Genomic DNA, 21,266 nt, shown 5'->3' on the forward strand with positions numbered 1-21,266 from the left:
TTGCTATTTAAAAAGACTCAAATTAGAGGTTTTTTTTTTTTTTTTTAGGAAAGTTATTCTGCTGGTTGAATTTAGTCCTTGATCTTGAGAATAAAATTCAAATAAATGAATGAATACATACATACATACATAATGTGTATGTTTGATAGTTTAGATGGATTAGCTCATAATTGATAAATGCACACTTCATAATAATGGAATTCTTTCTAAATCCCTTTATTCATTTCAAAGGATTATATTTCTACATGCTTGAGCTTTTTAAATCATTTTTCTGAATCCACAATATTGTACAGTTTCTTTTGTACTGGAAATTTATTCCAGATTGCTTGTTACTAAGGTCTTCATTTTGACAGAAAAGGATTTCTGTCAATTAAAAGAGAAAGTTAGGAAGTCAGTGGCAATATTTTCTAGTAGTAGTTTCAAAATAGAAACTTCTAAGAGCTTTGATGTTTTATCAGCTAACAGACTTTGTTAAAAATTAACAAAGGGATGCCTTTGTGATATTAGTAAAAATATATTTCAATTTGTACAATTTAATGATGATGTGTTTAATAGACTAAAATATCATAGAATATTTTGATTAATATTTTAGATAAGGTTAGTAGAATAAACATTTCCTTAGCATCACTGGTAATAGATAACCAAAGACTGGTTGTCAGAAAAGTGTTTTTAATTCCTTTCTACATATCAGAAAAAAGTCAAATGCTAATAGAAAATAGTGTCAGTGACTTTCTTAAATTTCTTTAGTATCTTTATCATGTTTTAATTTTGCTGGTAGTCTTTACTACAAAAAAAGCATTTCCATATGTTTTTAAAGTATGACACTATGCTGTTAAATGATTAATCAATGTTTGATATTTCTAGCATAAAATAGTATGTTCTGTGAAATGATATGCTAGTAATTTCTAAATATTTGCATAGTTAAGTATCTCAATTAGTTTATCAACTTCATATTTTGAAAAACATTTCCTTGAACATTTTTTATACACAAAGTAAATTTCAGATTTAGCTTATAGGCCTTAATAAAAATACTCTTAAAAGTTGGGGCAAATTTAAATCTTTCATCAGATATCACATGTACTTAAATAACCGCATAAGCATATTTAACGTCTTGTAAGAAGGCAGTAGTGAAGTTGAGCCATATTGCTATATCTCCCAGCAGTCTCTAATATTGTTTTCAGTGCCATCCACAATAAATTCTAGGCATGCCCTCCTAATCATCTTTCATAGGGTAATATCCTCCCTATTGAAAATGTAGAAATTGTATGTTGCCATACCAGTGATAAGAATCACTTTTTGGTCAAATATTCCCTATAAAGTGAAATTTATCTATGATTGGCACCTCTGTAATAATAAAAATGAACCCAGTAAGATATTTTGCTTTAAGTGCTGCTTGTTCATACCACTAGACTGGATACTGAGGCCACTGACAAAAGAAAAAATGTCACAAGAAAATATTTCCCCATTTTCTTCCACATCAGAGAAACAAGAGGAAATTATAAAAGCTACATAGATTATGTGGGTTGATAGCATTGTTCCTAAGAATTCTGAGCTTTTGAAATTAGAACTTAAAACATTAATTGATGGTTTCTTGTCAGAAATATACTGTTATGACTTAGAGTATAAGATAAAACTATGTAAAAGGAAGTTTTATTAACCTGATTTTATGGGTGAAAGGAGAATTTTATGATAAAGCTTTATAATAAATAAATGTTAACCAATTCTGGTATAAGGATGAAGTACTTGTTTTCCTCAATCTTGCCTAAGAATGTTAATAATCTATTTAATCTCCTTACTATTCAATAGCTTGAAATCTTTTTTCCCAGTTTATTTATATATAATTGATATACAGCACTGATAAGTTTAAAGGATACAGTGTATGTCAAATCATGCTGTAATGATTTAGTGAACATGTAAGTTTAGTGAACATCTCATATATATATATATATAAATTTTTAAAAGAGAAAAAAATCCTTGTGATGGGAACACTTAAAATTTAGTCTGTTAACAGCTTTTGTAACATAGAGCAATAGTAACAATATTGATCATATCTTGATCATGCTGTACATTACACCTCTAGTACTTATTTGTCTTACAACTAGAAGTTTGTAATTTTTGGTTCTCTTCATCCAGTTCTCACTACTCCAATTCCTACCACTGGTAACCACAAAAAATGATCTGCTTCTGAGGTGTTTTGTTTTGTTTTGTTTTAACTATAATTGACCTTCAACAGTATGCAAATTCCTGTCACACAACACAGTAATTTTGGCTGTTCAGAACCTTTGGTGTTTCCACAAATGCCATTGATGTTTTGATAAGAATTGTGTTGATCTGTATTATCCAATTGCCTTGGATAATATGATCATGTTGACAATATTCAGTCCTCCAATCCATGAATATGGTATATCTTTCCATCTGTTTGTGTCTTCCTCAGTTTCTTTTATCAGTGTCTCATAGTTTCTGAGTACTTGGTTAGGTTTGTTCCTAGGTATTTTATTCTTGACAGGGAAGCCTGGCATGCTGCAGTCCATAGGGTTGCAAAGAATCAGACACGACTGAGTGACTGAACTGAATTGAACTGAATGCAATTATATATAGGATTGTTTTCTTAATTTCACTATATGTGATTTAGAACATAGAAATGCAACAGGTTTTCATATATTAATTTTATCTTCTGTTACTTTTCTGAATTCATTGATGAGTGCTATATAGGTTTTGGTGGCATATTTAGAATTTTCTATGTAGAATATCATATCATCTGCCAAAAATAATAGTTTCACATCTTACTTTCCAATCTGGAATCCTTTTATTTCTTTATCTTACTGATTGTTATAGCTAGAACCTCTAATAGTATATTGAATAAAAGTGGCAAGAATAGGTATTCTTGTCTTATTCCTAATCTTAGGGCAATACTTTCATCTTTTCACTGTTGAGTATAATGTTGGTTATGGGTTTGTCATGTGTGTGTGCTCAGTCGTTTCAGTAGTGTCTGACTATTTGTGACCCTGTGAATTTTAGCCTGCCAGGCTCTGTCCATCAGGTTCTCCAGGCAAGAATACTGGAGTGGGTTGCCATACCCTCTTTCAGGGGATCTGCCCGACCCAGGGATCAAACCTGTGTCTCTTACATCTCCTGCATTGGCAGGCGGGTTCTTTACCACTAGTACCACCTGGGAAGCCCATAGGTTTGCCATATATTGAAGGGTTAATAGGGTAGCAGAGATGTGCCTGCAAATGGGTCTCTCTGCTCAGGCTGAGCATCCTTGCATACGAGGCGTTCTGCCAAAGAGTCTGGACACAGCCTTGAGTTTAATGGTCCCTTGCAAATGAGGGAGCATTCCCTTCTTGAGATAAGAAGGAGATGAGGGCTTTGGGCAGACTCTTCAATAGACAGAGATTTCACTCCCCTTTGCTATACAATAACATGTATGCACCTGCACTGTACTGAAAAGGCTTATTCTTACAATCTGGAATTCTGCCTAAGGATGGCTTTATAATAATAAATGGCAATTAGTTTGCCCAGTTGTTCCTCTGGCCAGAGTGGTGTCCTGTCTGTCTTTTGTATGTCTTGTATGTTCTGTGTCATTTCACTCGTAGTAACCAACAATATATGACCTTTACTATGTTGAGGTATAGTCCCTCAATAACCACTCTATTGAAAATTTTTATCATCACAAATGAATGATGAATTATGTCAAAAATTTTTTCTGCAGCTACTGAGATGATTATATGATTTTATTCTTCAGTTCGTTAATATGGTATATCATATTGATTGATTTGCAGATATTGAGCCACCCATGCATCCCTGGGATAAATCCCACTTGATTTTGGTGTGTCATCTTCTTGAATTCTGTATGCTAACATTTTGTTGATTTTTTTTTTTTTTTGCATCTATGATCACCAGTGATATTGGTCAGTAATTCTTTTTTATATAAGGTAGATTGCTTATCCAGCTTCTCTTAGTTCTGGGACTTTATCTTGTGCCTCTGTTTGGATCATAATCCTCTGCTGTCTCATTTTGCCTAATTTGTTGTTTTTATTTCTATGTGTTAATATTGAGTAGATTGATAACATGTTCCCACCTTGGGGAAGTGGCCTTGGTAGGAGACTTTATATGTGTCTTAGCAGTATACTCCCCTCTGGTCACCAGTTCTCTATGCTCTAGGGGTGCCCCCTTTGTGGGCTATGTAAATTCTTTTCTTGTGACTGGCTGACTACTGTATATGGTCTGGTAGGCATGATTGGCCTTGTTCTGGTCAGTTGCTGGGCTCTGCTTTTGCAGTGGCTACCAGCCCATGGCAGGCAGGGTAAGGTCACAAAGTGGCTAGTGACAGGGTCCTGCAGGGCCTCAGCGTTAGTTCTGGCCCACTGGAGGGTGGAGCTTGGTTCCAAGATTGGTGGTAATGGAATTGGAAGATCCAGATCTCGTGTCAGCCTGGTGTTGAGCAGGGCCAATTCCTCACACAGCTGGCTTCAGCATAGGTGTCCCAAAGCTGGTGTAAGTCTGCTAATGGGTAGGACTGGATCCTAAGGATTGTGGAGCCCAAGATTACCCCAGAGCTGGTTTTCTCCTGCTGGTGGATGAGACTGAGGCCCAAGGGGTCCTTGAGCTGATTCAGCCTGCTAGTGGATCGGCTAGGTCTTAACAGAGCAAGTTGTGGGATTGTGGTAGTCCTGATGCTGGTGTCTGTCCACTGGTGAGCAGAGGTATGGCTTGGTTGCAGGAGAATTTGGAGGCTGGTTTTAGCCCACCAGTGGGAAGAGCTTGGTTTTAACAGTCTCTAGCTACAGGGTCCTGGTGGTCTTGAAATAGTTGTCTGACAGCTGGTGGCAGGACTGGGTCCCACAGTGGCTGGGGGTTCAGGGGGTCTTAAGGCAGTGCCCTGCTGGTGAGAGGGTCTCTGTCCCTGGCCAGCTAGCTGCTTGTCCTGTGGTATCCTAGTCTTAGTGCAGACATGCTAGTGGGCAGAGCTGGGTCCTAATGCTAAGAAGCTAAACGGAGGGTCCCAAAATTGTGCTTACCAGCACCACCATTTTTCTCCTAGAAACAATCCCCCCGGATTGCTGCTACAGTGTTTGTTTATGTCCCTAAGGTGAGACCCAGTTGCCTCATGCCTCTCTCCATAATCAGTAGGTGGATCTGAACCAGGCTTTTTTCAGATTACTGATTCTGTTCTGGGTCCCAGAGCATGTGAGATTTTGTGTGTGCCCTTTAAGAGTAGCATTTACATTTTCCATAGCCCTCTGGCTTTTGCAAAAGTAAGCCCTTTCAACCTTTGAAGCCATGTATTCTGGTGGCTTGTCATCCTGGTGTAAGACCCTCCAGACTGGGGAGCCTGGAGTAAGACTCACACTTCTCACTCTTTGGGGAGAACCTCTGCCATGTAACAACCCTTTGATTTGTGAGTTGCCCACTTGAGGTATTGATCTTGACTATTCTGTGCATCTGATCTTCCTACCTGTCTTGTTGTGGTTCCTTCTTGATACTTTAGTTGTACACAATCTTTTCCATTAATGGTCTTTCTTATCAATGGATAAGTTGCTCTGTAATTTTGGTATGCCCATGAGAAAATGTGACCTCAGAGTCCTCCTACTCTACCATCTTGGCCACTCTTAAAAGCTAAAAATCTTAATCACATAAATCTAAGTGAAGTGTGAAGTCACTCAGTTGTGTCCAACTCTTTGGGACTGTAGCCCACCAGGCTCCTCCGTCCATGGTATTCTCCAGGCAAGAATACTGGAGTGGGTTGCCATTTCATTCTCCAGGACATAAATCTAAGGACCATATTTAAATGCATACATCTAGTAAACAGTTAACTGGCAATTTTCTGCTAGAAATGATCCTTCTTTTTCTACAGCATATTTTCTATTTTGATTTGAGTATTTCGTCTTGCTCAAACAGGACTATTTCAGGATCATAATGTTAATCATGATTTTAATTTCTCTTTGACATTCCAGAATTAGTAAATCTATTTGTTGTTGTTGTTGTTCAGTCGCTCAGTCATGTCCAACTCTTTGTGACCCCATGAACTGCAGCACTCCAAGCTTCCCTATCCTTCACGTCTCCCAGAGTTGACCCAAACTCCTGTCCATTGATTCTGTGATGCCATCAACCATGTCGCCTGTTGTCGTCCTCTCCTCCGCCTGCCTTCAGCCATTCCCAGCATTGATAGCTGATGGTGAATGGTGCCAGTAGTCATGGTCTCCAAAGGAGAGGGATTCCCTGAGATGCAGTCTCAGTCACTCAGAGCTTTGTATAACAGTTTCATTAAGGAGAAAAAGGATTAGAGAAATCTTCCAGTAAAAGGCACTGGAAGAGCGTAGGAGAGGACCCACCTCACTAGTTTAAGCAGGGCATCATATAATTTTAACTGGCTACTGAGAATAGATACAAAGAAAGTCTCAAGGTCAGAAAAGTTCCACCAGACCCTTTCCCAAGGCATACATCCTGAGACACCTTTAGTACAAGATTAACCAGAAGGAATGAGTTCTGTATAACTGTGTTTCTGGGTGAGATATATTGTTGCTGAGAAACAAGCTCCCAGGCAAGATTTGTTGCCATTATAATTATTAACATAGAGACTAAGAAAAACATAATGGGGTGTAAGAAAAGCATTTTCCATGAGTAACATGTATGATTGCTGTGTATTCATTAGCCCCAGATCTAAAGAAAAGCCTGTTCTCTCAGGGAAGATACATTGTTGCACAAGGCTTAAGGAAGAAGGTGAGGGAGAATCTTCACCTCCTCCTTAAAGGACCCTGGACTGCCTATCAACCCGCCTAAGTTAGCTCTCTCAGCACCAGGGTCTTTTCCAATGAGTTGGCTCTTTGCATCAGGTGGCTGAAGTATTGGAGCTTCAGCTTCAGCATCAGTTCTTCCAGTGAATATTCAGGTTTGATTGGTTTGATCTTTTTGCTGTCCAAGGGACTCTCATGAGTCTTCTCCACTGCTGTCTATTTACTAAATTATAAATAAGCATGTGACTTTATCCTTCACACTTTAAGCATTGCAATGGCTACCTACCGCCAAGTGTGGAAAGGGAAATTTTTGTTTTTGGTGCCTACTGTTGTCCTATAGTTTACCTCATTTGATTTTGCCAGCAGCCCCTCTGAAAAGGTACTATGATTATTATCTTATACATAACTTTTGATAGGCTAGTTAACTTGACTAAAACCATATAGCTAGTGAACAGAAAGACTTGAGTCCTTGTTTTGCAAATGACAGAATAAAAAAGATAACACAATTAAGGGATGCATTGACTCATTACTGAAAATCTAAGAGGTAGGACTAACGTCACCTGAGGCTAGAGACAACTAAAAATGTGATGTTACTATGACTTTGGTTTCTTTTTTCCCTTTGGTTTGCCTACTCAATGTTAGCTTCCTCCTCAGGTTCCATAAGGTGGTCTCCTGAAGCTCCAAGCCTCAACATCATAGTTCCAAAATGGAACATTGTGTTCTGTTCAAAATGTGTAACACACCATCTTGGGGAAAAGAGGTCTCTTCTTGTAGCTCTCACATAATTTCTAAGATTCTCTCTCTCTCCCATTAGCTTAAATTTGTTCATGCTTCTCCACACTAAATCCTTCTGACTGGCCTACTCACCACATCCTCAAATTGCCTAGTACATCCAATGTCTCTGTGTTTTTATTCATGTTAATGACCACGCCTAAAGTGCCATTTTAAATTTTTTAATTAATTATTTAAATTGTTTAAATTAATTACTAACACTGGAGGACTGACACACACTTACCAGTCAGGACCTACTCCTGGACCTGGAGTAGGAGAAAGAAAATGGCCTAAGGAAAATCATAGTGCTATTGGCTTGAGAATGCTTTCCATTATTAAGTAGATAATGGAATTAGGAATGCTTCTTACTGTGGTTCATGATTGTCAATAGAGATTTTCTGATAGTGGATTGGTGGGCTCATAATTACATAGGTAACAGAACAAAGATTGCTTGCAGTTAAGTGCTATAATCATTGCAGTTTGCTGTAGTTCCGAGTTATTAGAAACAATAGAAAGCTGGGCTTTATTTGTATTGAGTGATCAGATAATACAGTGTTTTGATTAAGATTATTCGTGTTGTAAGTAACAGAAATAAAGCCAAATTAGATAAGATATAAAGGATAAATTACGAATGATACTGATTTCATGAGAAGCAAAATCTCAGTGAACATACAGGTGTTCTAACAACATGTGTTTGTGGATTTTTTCTCTAGTCTATTTCCATTATCCAGTGCTGTTAGCTCCCAACTGTGTCAGTCCCTGAGCCTCTTATTCAAATTCTTAAAAGAGAAAATATCATTGATTTTTGATTGGCCAGTGAGTCAGCTCCCTTAGGGTTGGGTTATTAAGATAATATACACATAATATACAAAGGCATTATACCAATATTGAGATATGTTTTAGGAGTCATACAAAGCAAATCAATCTGTAGGAGTCTACTTTTTGGGAAAGAGAAATTCGCAGAAGAAAAAAGTGAGCAGTCACCCCAAAACATATACTTTCTCATGTTTCAGAGTAAAACGATATGTAAAAAGAAGCCAGCATCATTTCTAACAAGTATAACAGAATGTGGAAAGATGACCCTTGTAGCCAAGTGTATTTTTATATGCTGAAATTTATTTTCACTGTCCATTCAGAACATTCAGACCATTTTGAGTGACTGCATACTCAGTACAGTTAAGAAGCTAGCCATTAAAAAAAGAAGAAGCTAGTCATTAATTTCAAAAACCTGTGATTAGTTTTCTTAATTTCCTTTTTCTTCAGTGAATCAATTGATTTCTCTTATGTAGCCATAACCTCAATGACATATTGGTATATGAAGGTAATTATACATCCTCTTTAGTAACTAACTATTGTAAATAAAGTAGACTAAATATTGTCCTTCAGTGTTTGAAGACCCTAGGCCAGCAGTAGGCAGAATTGCAAAGTAGAATGCATTCTTGGGGCCTTTGGTGCTTACCTACTTTTTCTTTCTGACTGTTTTTGAATAGTAAGATCTTGACCAACCCTTCTATTTTCCCTCACATCTCAGTTGAAAAGCCATTCCTTACTTCTCCATCCTAGCTTCAGAGAGAAGTAGCTGGAAGATCAAGAGATACAAAAATATTAAAAGAATAAGGGTTCTTCTAGGGGTATTTCTGTTCTAAAAGAAAATGACCATCTTATCATCTTGAGGTAATGTTTCCCTGTTGGTGGAGTTGTGAATCTGTGGCTGAAGGGTGTTGGAGCTTCCTCTCATCATGCTGTGTCAGTGACCACCCATTCTGACACGCTGGCCCCACATTTAGCTTTCAAGGAAACGGCTAGAAAAAAAATTAGTAATGTTGTCAGTATATGGATCACTCAGTAAAGTTTTCCCATGAAGAAAAGTGCTTTGCTTAGTCTCAGAGAAAGAGAGAGAATAAATTTCTACCTATTATTGGTCAGTTTTGATAGCATATAAAGATTTCTTAACAACTTAGCCTCCATAGCCATTTTACTTAAACTTGAAAGAACAACTTCTTGGAATGATCTGAGATTATTTATTTTGATGTTTTAAAGAGCCAGTTATTCTTATCCTAACTGAGTTAGAAGAAATCTGCATTCTTCCAGTCTGTTCTGTGAAGTAGTGGAAAAGAAAGGTGAACCACTCAAGTAATACTGAGGTACACACACACACACCAAAGAACATCAGATTTTACTTCAATAAAATATTTTCATTCTTTCTGAAGTGAAATTCTACAAAGCCTATACTTTATGATACTAATAACTCTGCCTCCAAATGTCAGTAACTTTTATTCAATTCTGACAATATGTAATTCAGAGTTCATTTAAAAATTATTACCCAACACAGTCTACCTCACTTAGCATGAAACAAATAGCATTAAAAACCCATTGTTTTCTAAAAGGAATCACTTCATGTAATGAAGTACTATTCTGAGCTATAGGAGTTCCAGAAAAATGTGAAACAGAGGTCCAGTACACTTCAAAGTTAAAAGTATATTTTTAGTTTAAGCTGTGGAAGAGTTTCAAAATAGCGATAGTAATTCTGTATATCAGAGTTGGACGCAACTGACGCAACTTACCATGCATGCATGCATCGGAGAAGGAAATGGCAACCCACTCCAGTGTTCTTGCCTGGAGAATCCCAGGGACAGGGGAGCCTGGTGGGCTGCTGTCTATGGGATCTCACAGAGTCAGACACGACTGAAGCGACTTAGCAGCAGCAGCAGCAGCATAAAGTCTATACCTTTTAGGTTGTTCAACAAAACTATCCAAACGTAATCTCTGCTTTCGATCTACAGCTAACATTTAATGGATAGAGGCCAGGGACTCTTAGCATCCTACAATGTACAATACAACTTCTCCCTGAAAGGAATTATCTGACCCAAAATGTCAATAGAACTAAGACTGGGAAATCTTATTCTGTGTGATCTGCCAGGCATACTCCCTCAGCTTTATTGCCTGTCTCTCTCTCTTACTTTTTCTTTAAGCAAGAGCCACACTGAATTGCCTTCCTTCAGTGCTGAAATGTACCAAATCTCTTTAGGTTTTAGGATCTTTGCCTGTTTTTTTCATTTTACCTCCCACTCCTCTAACTACAAGTGTGCCACCCCTCTCCACCAAGCCAAAATCATTCCTTCTTCAGCACGAACCTCAAAGATTATTTAAGGGTGATTTCATGTCCCTGACTTGGTCAACCCTACCCCTCTACTGCCTACACATTTCCTTCTTTTTTAAAAACTTTTTTTTAAGTTCTTTTAAAAAACACTTCAATTGTTTACAATTTACTATAATTTCAATTAGCTACTCTTTTACTTCAGATGAAAACTCCCAGAAGAAAGGGTACACACACTTTTGGTTCTTCTTTATACTCTGAGTATCTAGTAAAGCATCTGGATAGCATTTCAGATGAGGCTATTAACATGAGTAAAAACTCAGAGGCATGGGTATACTAGGCATTTGGGGGATATGATGAGTAGGCCAGTTAGAAAGATTTAGTGTGGAGAAGCCAGGTGGCACTAGTGGTAAAGAACCCGCCTGCAAATGCAGGAGACATAAGAGATGCAGGTTTGATCCTTGGGTCAGAAAGATCCCCTGGAGGAGGGCATGGCAACCCACTCCAGTGTTCTTGCCTGGAGAATTCCTATGGACAGAGAAACCTGGCAGGATACAGTCCATAGGGTAGCAAAGAGTCAGACATGACTGAAGTGACTGAGCACACACACAAGCATGAACAAGGATGGAAGAGAGGTGTAAGTCTTCTGATCCTGGACTTAATGAATGCATAACTTTTTTTTTTTTAGTTTCAATTTTAAAGTGCTAGGCGTTCTGTGTATGTAAAGTAGGCAAACCAGTTTAAATCTTTTTTTTTTTTTTTTTTTTTTTACTGTCTTCTTTGGTCTGATAGGCCTTGTAAAAACAGCCCAAGAATATATAAATTTTTCGTTTGGGTGTTTTTTATAGTGCACTAAACCCAGAGTCAACTAACCTATGGTCCATAGCTAGCTCTAACACTAATTTGTTCTTTTCATTATGCTTCTTTTGACTTTATTTATAAACTGAGGGAGCTAGACTAATGGATCTGTGCTGCCCTCCCAATCTAAACATTCCTACTTAACTAAATCAGAACAGTCTTGACTAGCTGAGGTTGAACTATGTAAGTCTTCTCTTTTTAAGAGTCTTCAAAGAAATATTATCTTAAAATGCAGTTGCTTATGTTCCTTGGCAAATAATCAGTAGAGTATAATGAAAATAACTGGACCTTTTGATTATTGGGAATTTTGATATACCCCTAAGTTTTCCATTATTTCATACATTTCATATAAGTATGGAAGATTGAGTAATAGATATGCTAATTTCAAGATAGATCTTAAAGTTATTGTGTTTTTCAATAAATCCCTAGGACAAGCACAATTTTTTTCATAAACTTTCTCTAAAAAGTGAAGTCTAGTGTTATTCACCAAAGCATTGACCTTATTAAAGCATGTATTGTATATCTGTTTAATGCAGGGTTTCTCAATCTCAGCACTATTGCTATTTTGGACTGGAAAATTCTTTCACATGAGGAAGGTATCCTGGGAATCTCTGTGAATGTGAAAGTTGCTCAGTCATGTCTGACTCTTTGTGACCCCATGGACTATACAGTCCATGGAGTTCTCCAGGCCCTAATACTAGAGTGAGTAGCCTTTCCCTTCTCCAGGGGATCTTCCCAACCCAGGGATCGAACCCAGGTCTCCTACATTGCAGGCGGATTCTTTACCAGCTGAGCCACAAGGGAAGCCCTAGCTCTACTGAAAAGATGCCAGTAGTAGTTCTCCATCCCAGCTGTGGGGAAAAAAAAAAAGTCTCCAGACATTGTCAAATGTCTACTGAGGGGCACAGATGGCCCCAGCTGACAACTACTGGTTTAGTGCAAAGCAATCCTCTTTAACTAGGGTATACTGACTAGATGGATGTAAATGTTACTGATGGTTAACCAATTGAAGTTTAATCTTGCCAAAATAAATCTAAATCCCTCACTGCCAGTTAAAAGTAGCTCTCTCCTTTGCCTACCTGCTGCATGCTTTTGGCAGATTCTGAATGTGGCAATCAGTGATTTCTTTATAAGGTAGCAATTACTAGGAAATCTCAAAAAGCTGTTTAAAAAAGTAAAAATAAAATAATGAATAGAGTCTTATGATTAAGCTTGTAAGTTCTTAATGGTATCTCCTTACATCCAAGAGTAAATAATTTTCTGAGTCCTGTTCCATTATAAATAGTGATAGAAATAGTGAATCTGAGCAATTTTTATGTTTATTGATATTCTTATGCATATTTTATAGTAGTCTTCTAAGAGACAAGGGTTTTTCAAAATGACCATTTCGCTATCAACCTTTCTCAAGAATACTGGGGGTTTTGTCTTCAGTACTTTTTATGTTATAATAATTATCACTATGATAATTTGGTTTTAAAACAAGAAACAGCTTCAGGTCTTTTGAAATGAGGCAGAAGTGGAACCATATAACCCTTCAATATAGTTTGTGTGAGGTATGGAGTCTTCTTCTGAGACTAAAAACACAGAGTATAGAGGCTGTACAATGTGTCTGTTTGATTATTTCTGCTGTCTTTCCACTTAAAAATATCACAGGTCCAACCTGACATCTTTATTTGTCAACTTTAATTATCAATAACTTGACAATATTTAAGGTCTGGGTGTTTTTAGGCAGTCCTAAAATTAATTTAATATAATAAACCCTCTGAAAGCAAATAGAAGCCCAAAGATATATAATAATATTTTGTCAAAATGCTTTGCTAATATTAGGAAACACTGCTTTGTGCTTGTTTATAAGGAATACTACCATTCATTATATAACTGAGCAGGACCCTATGGGGCTTTCCTGGGACAGGCCTTCCCACATGTCCTCTCTGAGGTACCTAGATAATAATGTTTGATGTGCATTTCCTGAGTTTTACAATTATGAACCCCTGCCCCTCACCAAATGGAAGCTGTTAACTACTTCATGATCATGAACACATAGCCTGGTGCCTCCTAGTGCCTGATAATGTTAACTGTTGTGACACCACCCTGTTACCTCACCATCAGCCAGTCAGAGAACTGTGCATGAACTGATCACATACATATACCTTGCAAGCCCCCTTCTTCACCTACTTTTAAAAATGCTTTGCTGAAACACTTTGTGGATCTTGAATTTTTTTTGGAGCATGAGCTACCTGTCTCCTTGCATCACTCAGCAACAAAACTTTCTCTGCTCCAAACTCCAGCATTTCGGTTTGTTTAGCCTCACTTTGTGTCAGGCATAGGAGCTTATGCTAGCAATTGCCTTTTTTAACTTTTAAATCCAAATAGACAATCTCTCATCAGATATAGGCCTAAATTTTTAAGGTAACTTGCATTCCTAAAATAAAATATGTCTCATCTCTGCTTCCACCAAATGTGGAAAAACAGGGGCTGCATTTATACTCCCACCATCAACAGTTAAAAATATGGACAAATTGTACAAAAGAACAGTTTCATGACATTGGACATTAGGCAATGGAAGGCAGTGATGCCTGAGAGTCAAGAGAACAAGAGGAAACATATGATTTCCCTGGCATATTTTTGGGGGGGATATGTTCAAGTTGTTTAGGGAAAGACAAATCAGGAGGAACTCAACAAACTCCCCAAGTTGAAGAGTTGAAGCTGAGAGTCTATGAAGACCAAGAAAGCTAGAATTCATGGACAGAGTACCACTAAGAGAGTTGTACAGAGACTACCAGAGATCTTCAAATGGGCCTCCTATATGTTCCTTAAATTACTGACAATTGTTTGTACATGACAAAACTACCTTAGCCCAGTGGGGAAAAAACACCTGAAAAGCTTAGGGGAAAAATTTCCCACAATTCACACAGGACTTGGAAAAAATGTCTAATCCCACCAGGAAGACTGAAAAACCTCATAAATCATAGGCGTTTGGTATAATACTCAGAAGGTTCTTCCCTCAGTAGTGGGAAATAATTAGTCCATATGAAATACAGCTCATGACTTGCCTAACAAATTTTAAAAAGCAAGACTTGGAAGAAAAAAGAAAAACTGTTTCCAAGTACCTTGACCCCATCCAAGGACAAAGCTCAAGAATATATATAAGAATATAAAAATAACCAGCATTCAATAAAGTCAATTCATGATATCTAAAAAAATTACTAGGCAGAAGAGCTGAAAAATATAACCCATAATACTGAGAAAAATTGCTCAATCAAAATTGACACAGAACTGGAGCCTATGTTAGAATTAGTAGGCAAAAGTATTAAAACACTTATTTTACTAGTATTCTGTATGTTCAAAAATTAATTTGATACCTGAAAGATTTTTTTAATGTTCAAATTGAATATTGAGGAATGAAAATCACAATATCTAAAAAAAAAAAATGCAGTGGATGTGATTAGCAAAAGATAAGGTTTTACAAAGAGAAGATTAGTACATTTAGAAAAAGAAATCTAAAATAGGAAAATATTTTAAATGAACAGATAAAAAGAAATATAAACATTTAATTTACAATTGTGTTTAATGCTATAAAGGAAAAAGGAAGGTTTTATGTGAGAATAACTGGAGGGAGAACATTTAGAGCATATTAGGTACATATAAACCTGATTTAACATAAAACACAACGGGATTCATGTAGAAAATTAAATGTAGTGTTTTTTCTTATAATAAACCATTCATTCATTTTTTTCCACAACATCTGTGTTCACTGATAGTAAAATAGTCCAGATATGGCTGATAAAAATGACTAAGACCCCCAGTTCCTGTCTTTGAGAAGCTAGGAGTCTAATAGTTCAGCAGTACCTAGACAGTGTATTATAAAGCAGAGACACCACTTTGCCGATAAAGGCTTCATAGTCAAAGCTATGGCTTTTCCAGTAGCCATATATGGATGTAAGAGTTGGACCATAAAGAAGGCTGAGCACCAAAGAATTGATGCTTTCAAGTTCCAGTGCTTGTGAGCACTCTTGAGAGTCCCTTGGACAGGAAGGAGATAAAATGAGTCAATCCTAAAAGAAATCAACCCTTTCAGATTCATTGGAAGGACTGATGCTGAAGCTGAAGTGAAATTCCAGTACTTTGGTCACCTGATGCAAAGGGCCAACTCACTGGAAAAGACCCTGATTCTGGGGAAGATTCAGGGGAAGAAGGGGCTGAGATGGTTGGATGGCACCACTGACTCAATGGACATGAGTTTGACCAAACTCTGGGAGATGCTGAAGGACAAGGAAGACTGGCATGCTGCAGTCAATGGGGTCACAAAGATTTGGACATGACATAGCAACTGAACAACAGTAACAACCTCTCATTAAAATAATTGCATACCAAATGAAAACATAAACATATCCTTTTTCTTTTTCCTTTTCTTTTTTAGATGAGGATAGGCATTCACTCAGGCTCTGTGCTGGCTGGAGTTGTTGGGGTAAGAATGCCACGATATTGCCTGTTTGGAAATAACGTCACTCTGGCAAGCAAATTTGAATCAGGAAGTCATCCTCGACGCATCAATGTCAGCCCAACCACTTACCAGTAAGTGTTCTTTGCCATTGCCTAATGCTAATAGCCTATCACTTGTGACACCCTATTTTTTTCTTGATCCTGTTATTCTCTAAGATAATAATGAGTAGATCCATCCAGTCTGAAAGATACCAATTATGACACAAAATTTAAATTGCACCCTAAGAAAGGACACAGAAAACTTGTCTTGATTGAGTGGTAAATCAGGTTTGTCATTTCCCACAGTCTCTGTCCTTCTTAGGTATTCCTGTTTAAACACAGGAGAGAAAATATTAAGAGTCTGCATCACATTGGAAATTCTAATACTTTCAAAATGTTTCTCAATGTTTATAAAAGTCATTTGACTTTGGATAGAAAAGATACGTCTCTTTTTATCTTTCTGGATAATGAATATAAATAGGGACTCTAAATATATACTGGGTACAGAGTAAAACTTCAAACTTTATCTATCTTAAAGGTCATATCTGACAACTCTACACATTTTGACAGCTGAAATCAACTTTATTTTGTGCCTGGTAGATGTCATCTCACCCACTAGATATTAAGCTTCATATGGGCAGAGACCAAGTCTGTTCACCACTATATCTCCAAAACTCACAAAAAATGTTTAGCACATAATAAGCTCTCTATAAATATTTATCAAATTAGTAAACAAATGCATTGGTAAGATAAACATCTCTATACTAAGAAAGCAGTATGACTATCTCCTGATTGGTTTTGGCTAAATGTTAAGTAATATGTGTGTGTGTCTGTGTGTGTGTGAGTAAGTCACTCAGTCGTGTACAACTCTTTGTGACCCCATGGACTATACAGTGCATAGTGCATGGAATTCTCCAGGCCAGAATACTGGAGTGGGTAGCCTTTCCCTTATCCAAGGGATCTTCCCAACCCAGGGATCGAACCCAGGTCTGCCACATTGCATGCAGATTCTTTACTAGCTGAGCCACAAGGGAGGACCAATGTTAAGTAAGCTTTGGTATAAAAGCTGTTTCACTAGTTCCATGATTTAAATGACTCAGATATCAAGTTCTTAAAACTCTAAAGTAGAAATAGTGCCATTGATATTTATTAACATGGCTACCACATTTACTCAGGCTAACAACAATAGCAAAAGCCCCAGGATCAGGAAGCTTAAATATATACATAATAAATGTTGATTTATAGTAAGAAACAAAATGGTGATATTTTGAAGCTCTTGATACCACATCTATATAAAAGGAAATTAAGTTTTTTTAGATGAAAGAGAAATATTTCCTGATTCCTGGGGAGCACATGAGAAAAGGAAGGAATTACAAATATAAAAGCAAGAAAATGTTTCCTAAGAACTACATGTCATTTTAGGGTATTTATATAAGGGTATTGCCTCTTTTCAATTTCTCCCAATTTTTCTGACACAATTTTGGGCATAATATAGATGATGTCACAAAGATTTCTATATTAAATCTCTTCAAAAGCTTCAGCACTGATCTGAAGCTTCTCTAGATCTGTGCACTTTGGGCTCTAGACCACACGGTAATGAAAATTCCTGAAGATCAACCCCCAAACATATATCCTTTTACCATGGTTATGACTTTTCCCATCATGGAGCTAATATTTATGTTTCCTGTTAGTATAAGTCAGTGTAGATTTACAGAAACTCCATTATTTAAAAAATGATGTGTAAAGAATGGATCAACCATGCAAGGAGCTCATATCTTGAGCTTAACTGTCATTGCTGTGGCTGGCTTTGTTTACATGTAACCAATAAAGGAAACCCCACAAGTCACAGAGTCTGAGCATTTTGGTGCTGTCTTTAAATTTTCATAACCTTTATCACATTGGTGGAAGTTTGTAATGATACTTGGTGATCCATAATGTCTAAAACATCGAATCATTTCAAATATAACAAGCATTGAAACCTTTTATTCTATTATGATCTGCCCCACCTCCAACAACTTCCCCCTGATAAAAACAAATGGGACATAGATGAACACGTTGAGCTGCCATCTGTGTAGACTGTAAAAGATACTTTCTCCTACTGGTCCCAAATCTTATCATTTCTACTAATGCTTTATTTTATATCCCAAGCACTATGATAGGCACTAATGTTACAACAATAAACAGCATAAATATGATCTCCATCTTCATGGAGGAGACCACAAAAGGTAGTTGTATGAAAGTAAACACTTTGTTACAATAGACTAGTACTGAGGTCAAGAAACCCTGAACACAGTATTAAAATAACAGGAGGAATAGACTAAAATAAGGATGAAGAAAGAAATAGACTGAAATCAGACCAACTGAAGCTATAATACATGTTAAGAAGTTTCAACTTAACCCTAAGAGCAAAGAAAGACATTGAAGAGTTATAAGCATAGGTGTGACTTGGCCAGATTTGTACTTTAAAAAGATTTCCAAGGTTGTAAAAAAGAGAACAGTGATTGAAAGGAAGTAGTCATTCCCATTTCCTTGATGGAAATGTAGCTAATTATTGAGATCCTAGAATCCAAACTATTTGATGTTTCAACTTGTCTTCCTAAGTTTTAGAAGAGCAGTTGGACCAGTGACTGTTAACATCCATTTTTATCTGCATGCTGCATGCTAAGTCACTTCAGTCGTGTCTGACTCTTTGCGACCCTATGGACTGTAACTTGCCAGGCTCCTCTGTCCATGGGATTCTCCAGGCAAGAAGACTGGAATGGGTTGTCATGCCCTTCTCCAGAGGATCTTCCCGACCCAGGGATCAAACCCATGTCTTTTATGTCTCCTGCATTGGAAGATGGGTTCTTCAAGACTAGGGCCACCTGAGAATCCCATTTCCGTCTGAAAGTGAAAGTGAAAGTCGCTCTGGCATGTCCGACTCTCTGTGACTCCATGGGCTATAGAGTCCATGGAGTACTCCAGGCCAGAATACTGGAGTGGGTAGCCTTTCCCTTCTCAGGGGATCTTCCCAACCCAGGGATTGAACCTGGGTCTCCCACATTGCAGGTGGATTCTTTACCAGCAGAGCCTCAAGGGAAACCCAAGAATGCTGGAGTGGGTAGCCTATCCCTTTAGCGGATCTTCCCAACCCAGGAATCGAGCAGGGTCTCCTGCATTGCCGGCAGATTCTTTACTAACTGAACTATCAGTGAAGCCTTTTTTCTCCCCCTTGGATACCATCAAAAACAATTCACTTTGGTTCTTGATAAGTTTCTAGAACACTAAATTTAGGTATATGATCTCAGTTGACTGGGTTTTCAGATTATGGATGTATTTGTGACTAGGTGCGTTCTGTTGGTTTTATACACACCAATGTATACACTTCAGTTATGTATAATTGTTCTATTTCACACAGTATAGGTGACTTATGAATCCACAAGTATAGAGTATACTTCCCTTTCCATTTTACTCATGGTGAAATGTCTGATGGACTTTTCAGGGACATTACCTCTGAGGAAATATAAACATAAAACTGAAGTTAAAGCAAATAGGAATTTGTGACATAAAACCAAGTATTAAGCTCCTAAGAGCTGGAAATTTCCAATTGTACTTCCTGAAATTAAATGCTGTAAAGTGTCCAATGTTGGCTGATTATTTTGAAATTTTTAGACAACCTTTTAAAAAAAAATTTTTAACATTTTAATTTTATTGGAGTATACTTGATTTACAGTGTTGTGCTAGTTTTAGATGTACAGCAAAGTGATTCAGTTATATATATAAATATATTCATTCTTTTTCAGATTCCTTCTCATATAGGTTATCACAGAATATTTGATAGCTTCCTGTGTCTTGCTGGTTATGAGTTTCCTATGTCTTGTTGGTTATCTATCTTATATATAGTAGAGTGTATGTGTTCATCTTAAGTTCCTGATTTATTCCCCCATGCCCCCATGTTTCCATTTGATAACTGTAAGTTTGTTTCCAATATCTTTAGGCCTGCTTCTGTTTTGTAAATAAGTTTATTTGTATATTTTTAAAAACTAGATTCCATATGTAAGTATACCTTATGTACCACCTCTTTATTCATTCCTCTGTTGATGAACATTTGCCTTGCTTCAATGACATGGCTGTTTGTAAATATTGCTGCAGTGAACATTGGAGTGCATGTATGCTTTTGGATTATGGTTTTCTATGGATATTTACCCAAGAGTGGAATTGATAGGTCATATGGTAGTTCTATTTTTAGCTTTTTAAGGAACTTCCATACTGTTCTCCATAGTGGTTGTACCAATTTACATTCTCACCAATAGTATAGGAGGGTTCCCTTTTCTCCATACCCTCTCCAGCATTATTTGTAGATTTTTTTTGACAAATTCTTTTAATTGGAGTATAGTTGCTTCACAATACTGTGTTAGTTTCTGCTGTACAACAAAGTGAATCAGCTATAGGTATATATATCCCCTCCTTCTTGGACCTCCTGCCCACTCCCTCCCCAACCCACCCATCTAGGTCATCACAGAGTGCCAAGCTAAGCTCCTTGTGCTGCAGAGCAGGTTCCCACTAGCTCTCTGTTTTACACATGGTAAAGTGTATGTGTCTCTTTTAATCTCCCAATTGATCTCACCATCACCTTCTCCACCTATATCCACTTGTCTGTTTTCTACATCTGTACCTCTATTCCTGCCCTGCAAATAGGTTCATCTATACTAGTTTTCTAGATTCCAAATATATGCCTTAATGTATGATATTTTTTCTCTCTGTTTGCCTTGTTTCTTCTGTATGACAGTCCCTAGGTATATCCGCATCTCTGAAAATGGCACTATTTTCCTCCTTTAAATGGCTGAGTAAATTTCCATTGTATATATGTAACAAATCTTCTTCATCCAGTCTTCTGTTGATGGCCATTTAGGCTGCCACCATGTCCTGCCTATTATAAATAGTGCTGCAATGAACATTGTTATACATGTGTCTTTTTGCTTTGTGGTTTTCTCAGGATATATGCCCAAGAATTGGATTTCTGGGTAATATGGGAGTTTTATTTTTAGTTTCCTGAGGAACTTCCATCTGTTCTCTGTAGTAGGTTTATTAGTTTACATTTCTACTAAAAAATGCAAGAGGGTTCCCTTTTTTCCACACCTTCTCCAATATTTATTATTTGTAGTTTTTTCTTTTTTTTTTAAACTAAGAGACTCCCTTCCAGAATATCTTTTTTAAAAAATAATTTAATTTATTTTTGGCTGTGCTAGGTCTTAGTTGCTGTGCATGGACTTTCTCTAGTTGCGGCATGTGGCTTCTCATTGAGGCGGCTTCTCTTGCTGTGGAGCACAGGCTCTAGGATG

General features: G+C 37.2%; 1 protein-coding gene across 1 annotated transcript in view; it reads left to right on the forward strand.

Annotated features, from left to right (window-relative positions):
* Positions 1–21,266, forward strand: part of GUCY1A2 (guanylate cyclase 1 soluble subunit alpha 2) — a 445,219-nt gene that overhangs the window by 383,803 nt on the left and 40,150 nt on the right. Inside the window, exon 7 of the mRNA XM_052653027.1 lies at positions 15,884–16,038. Coding sequence (XP_052508987.1) covers positions 15,884–16,038 — 155 coding nt within the window. The remainder of the gene's footprint in view (positions 1–15,883; positions 16,039–21,266) is intronic.

The sequence above is a fragment of the Budorcas taxicolor genome, chromosome 15 (assembly GCF_023091745.1).
Source record: "Budorcas taxicolor isolate Tak-1 chromosome 15, Takin1.1, whole genome shotgun sequence".
Lineage (NCBI taxonomy): Eukaryota > Metazoa > Chordata > Mammalia > Artiodactyla > Bovidae > Budorcas > Budorcas taxicolor.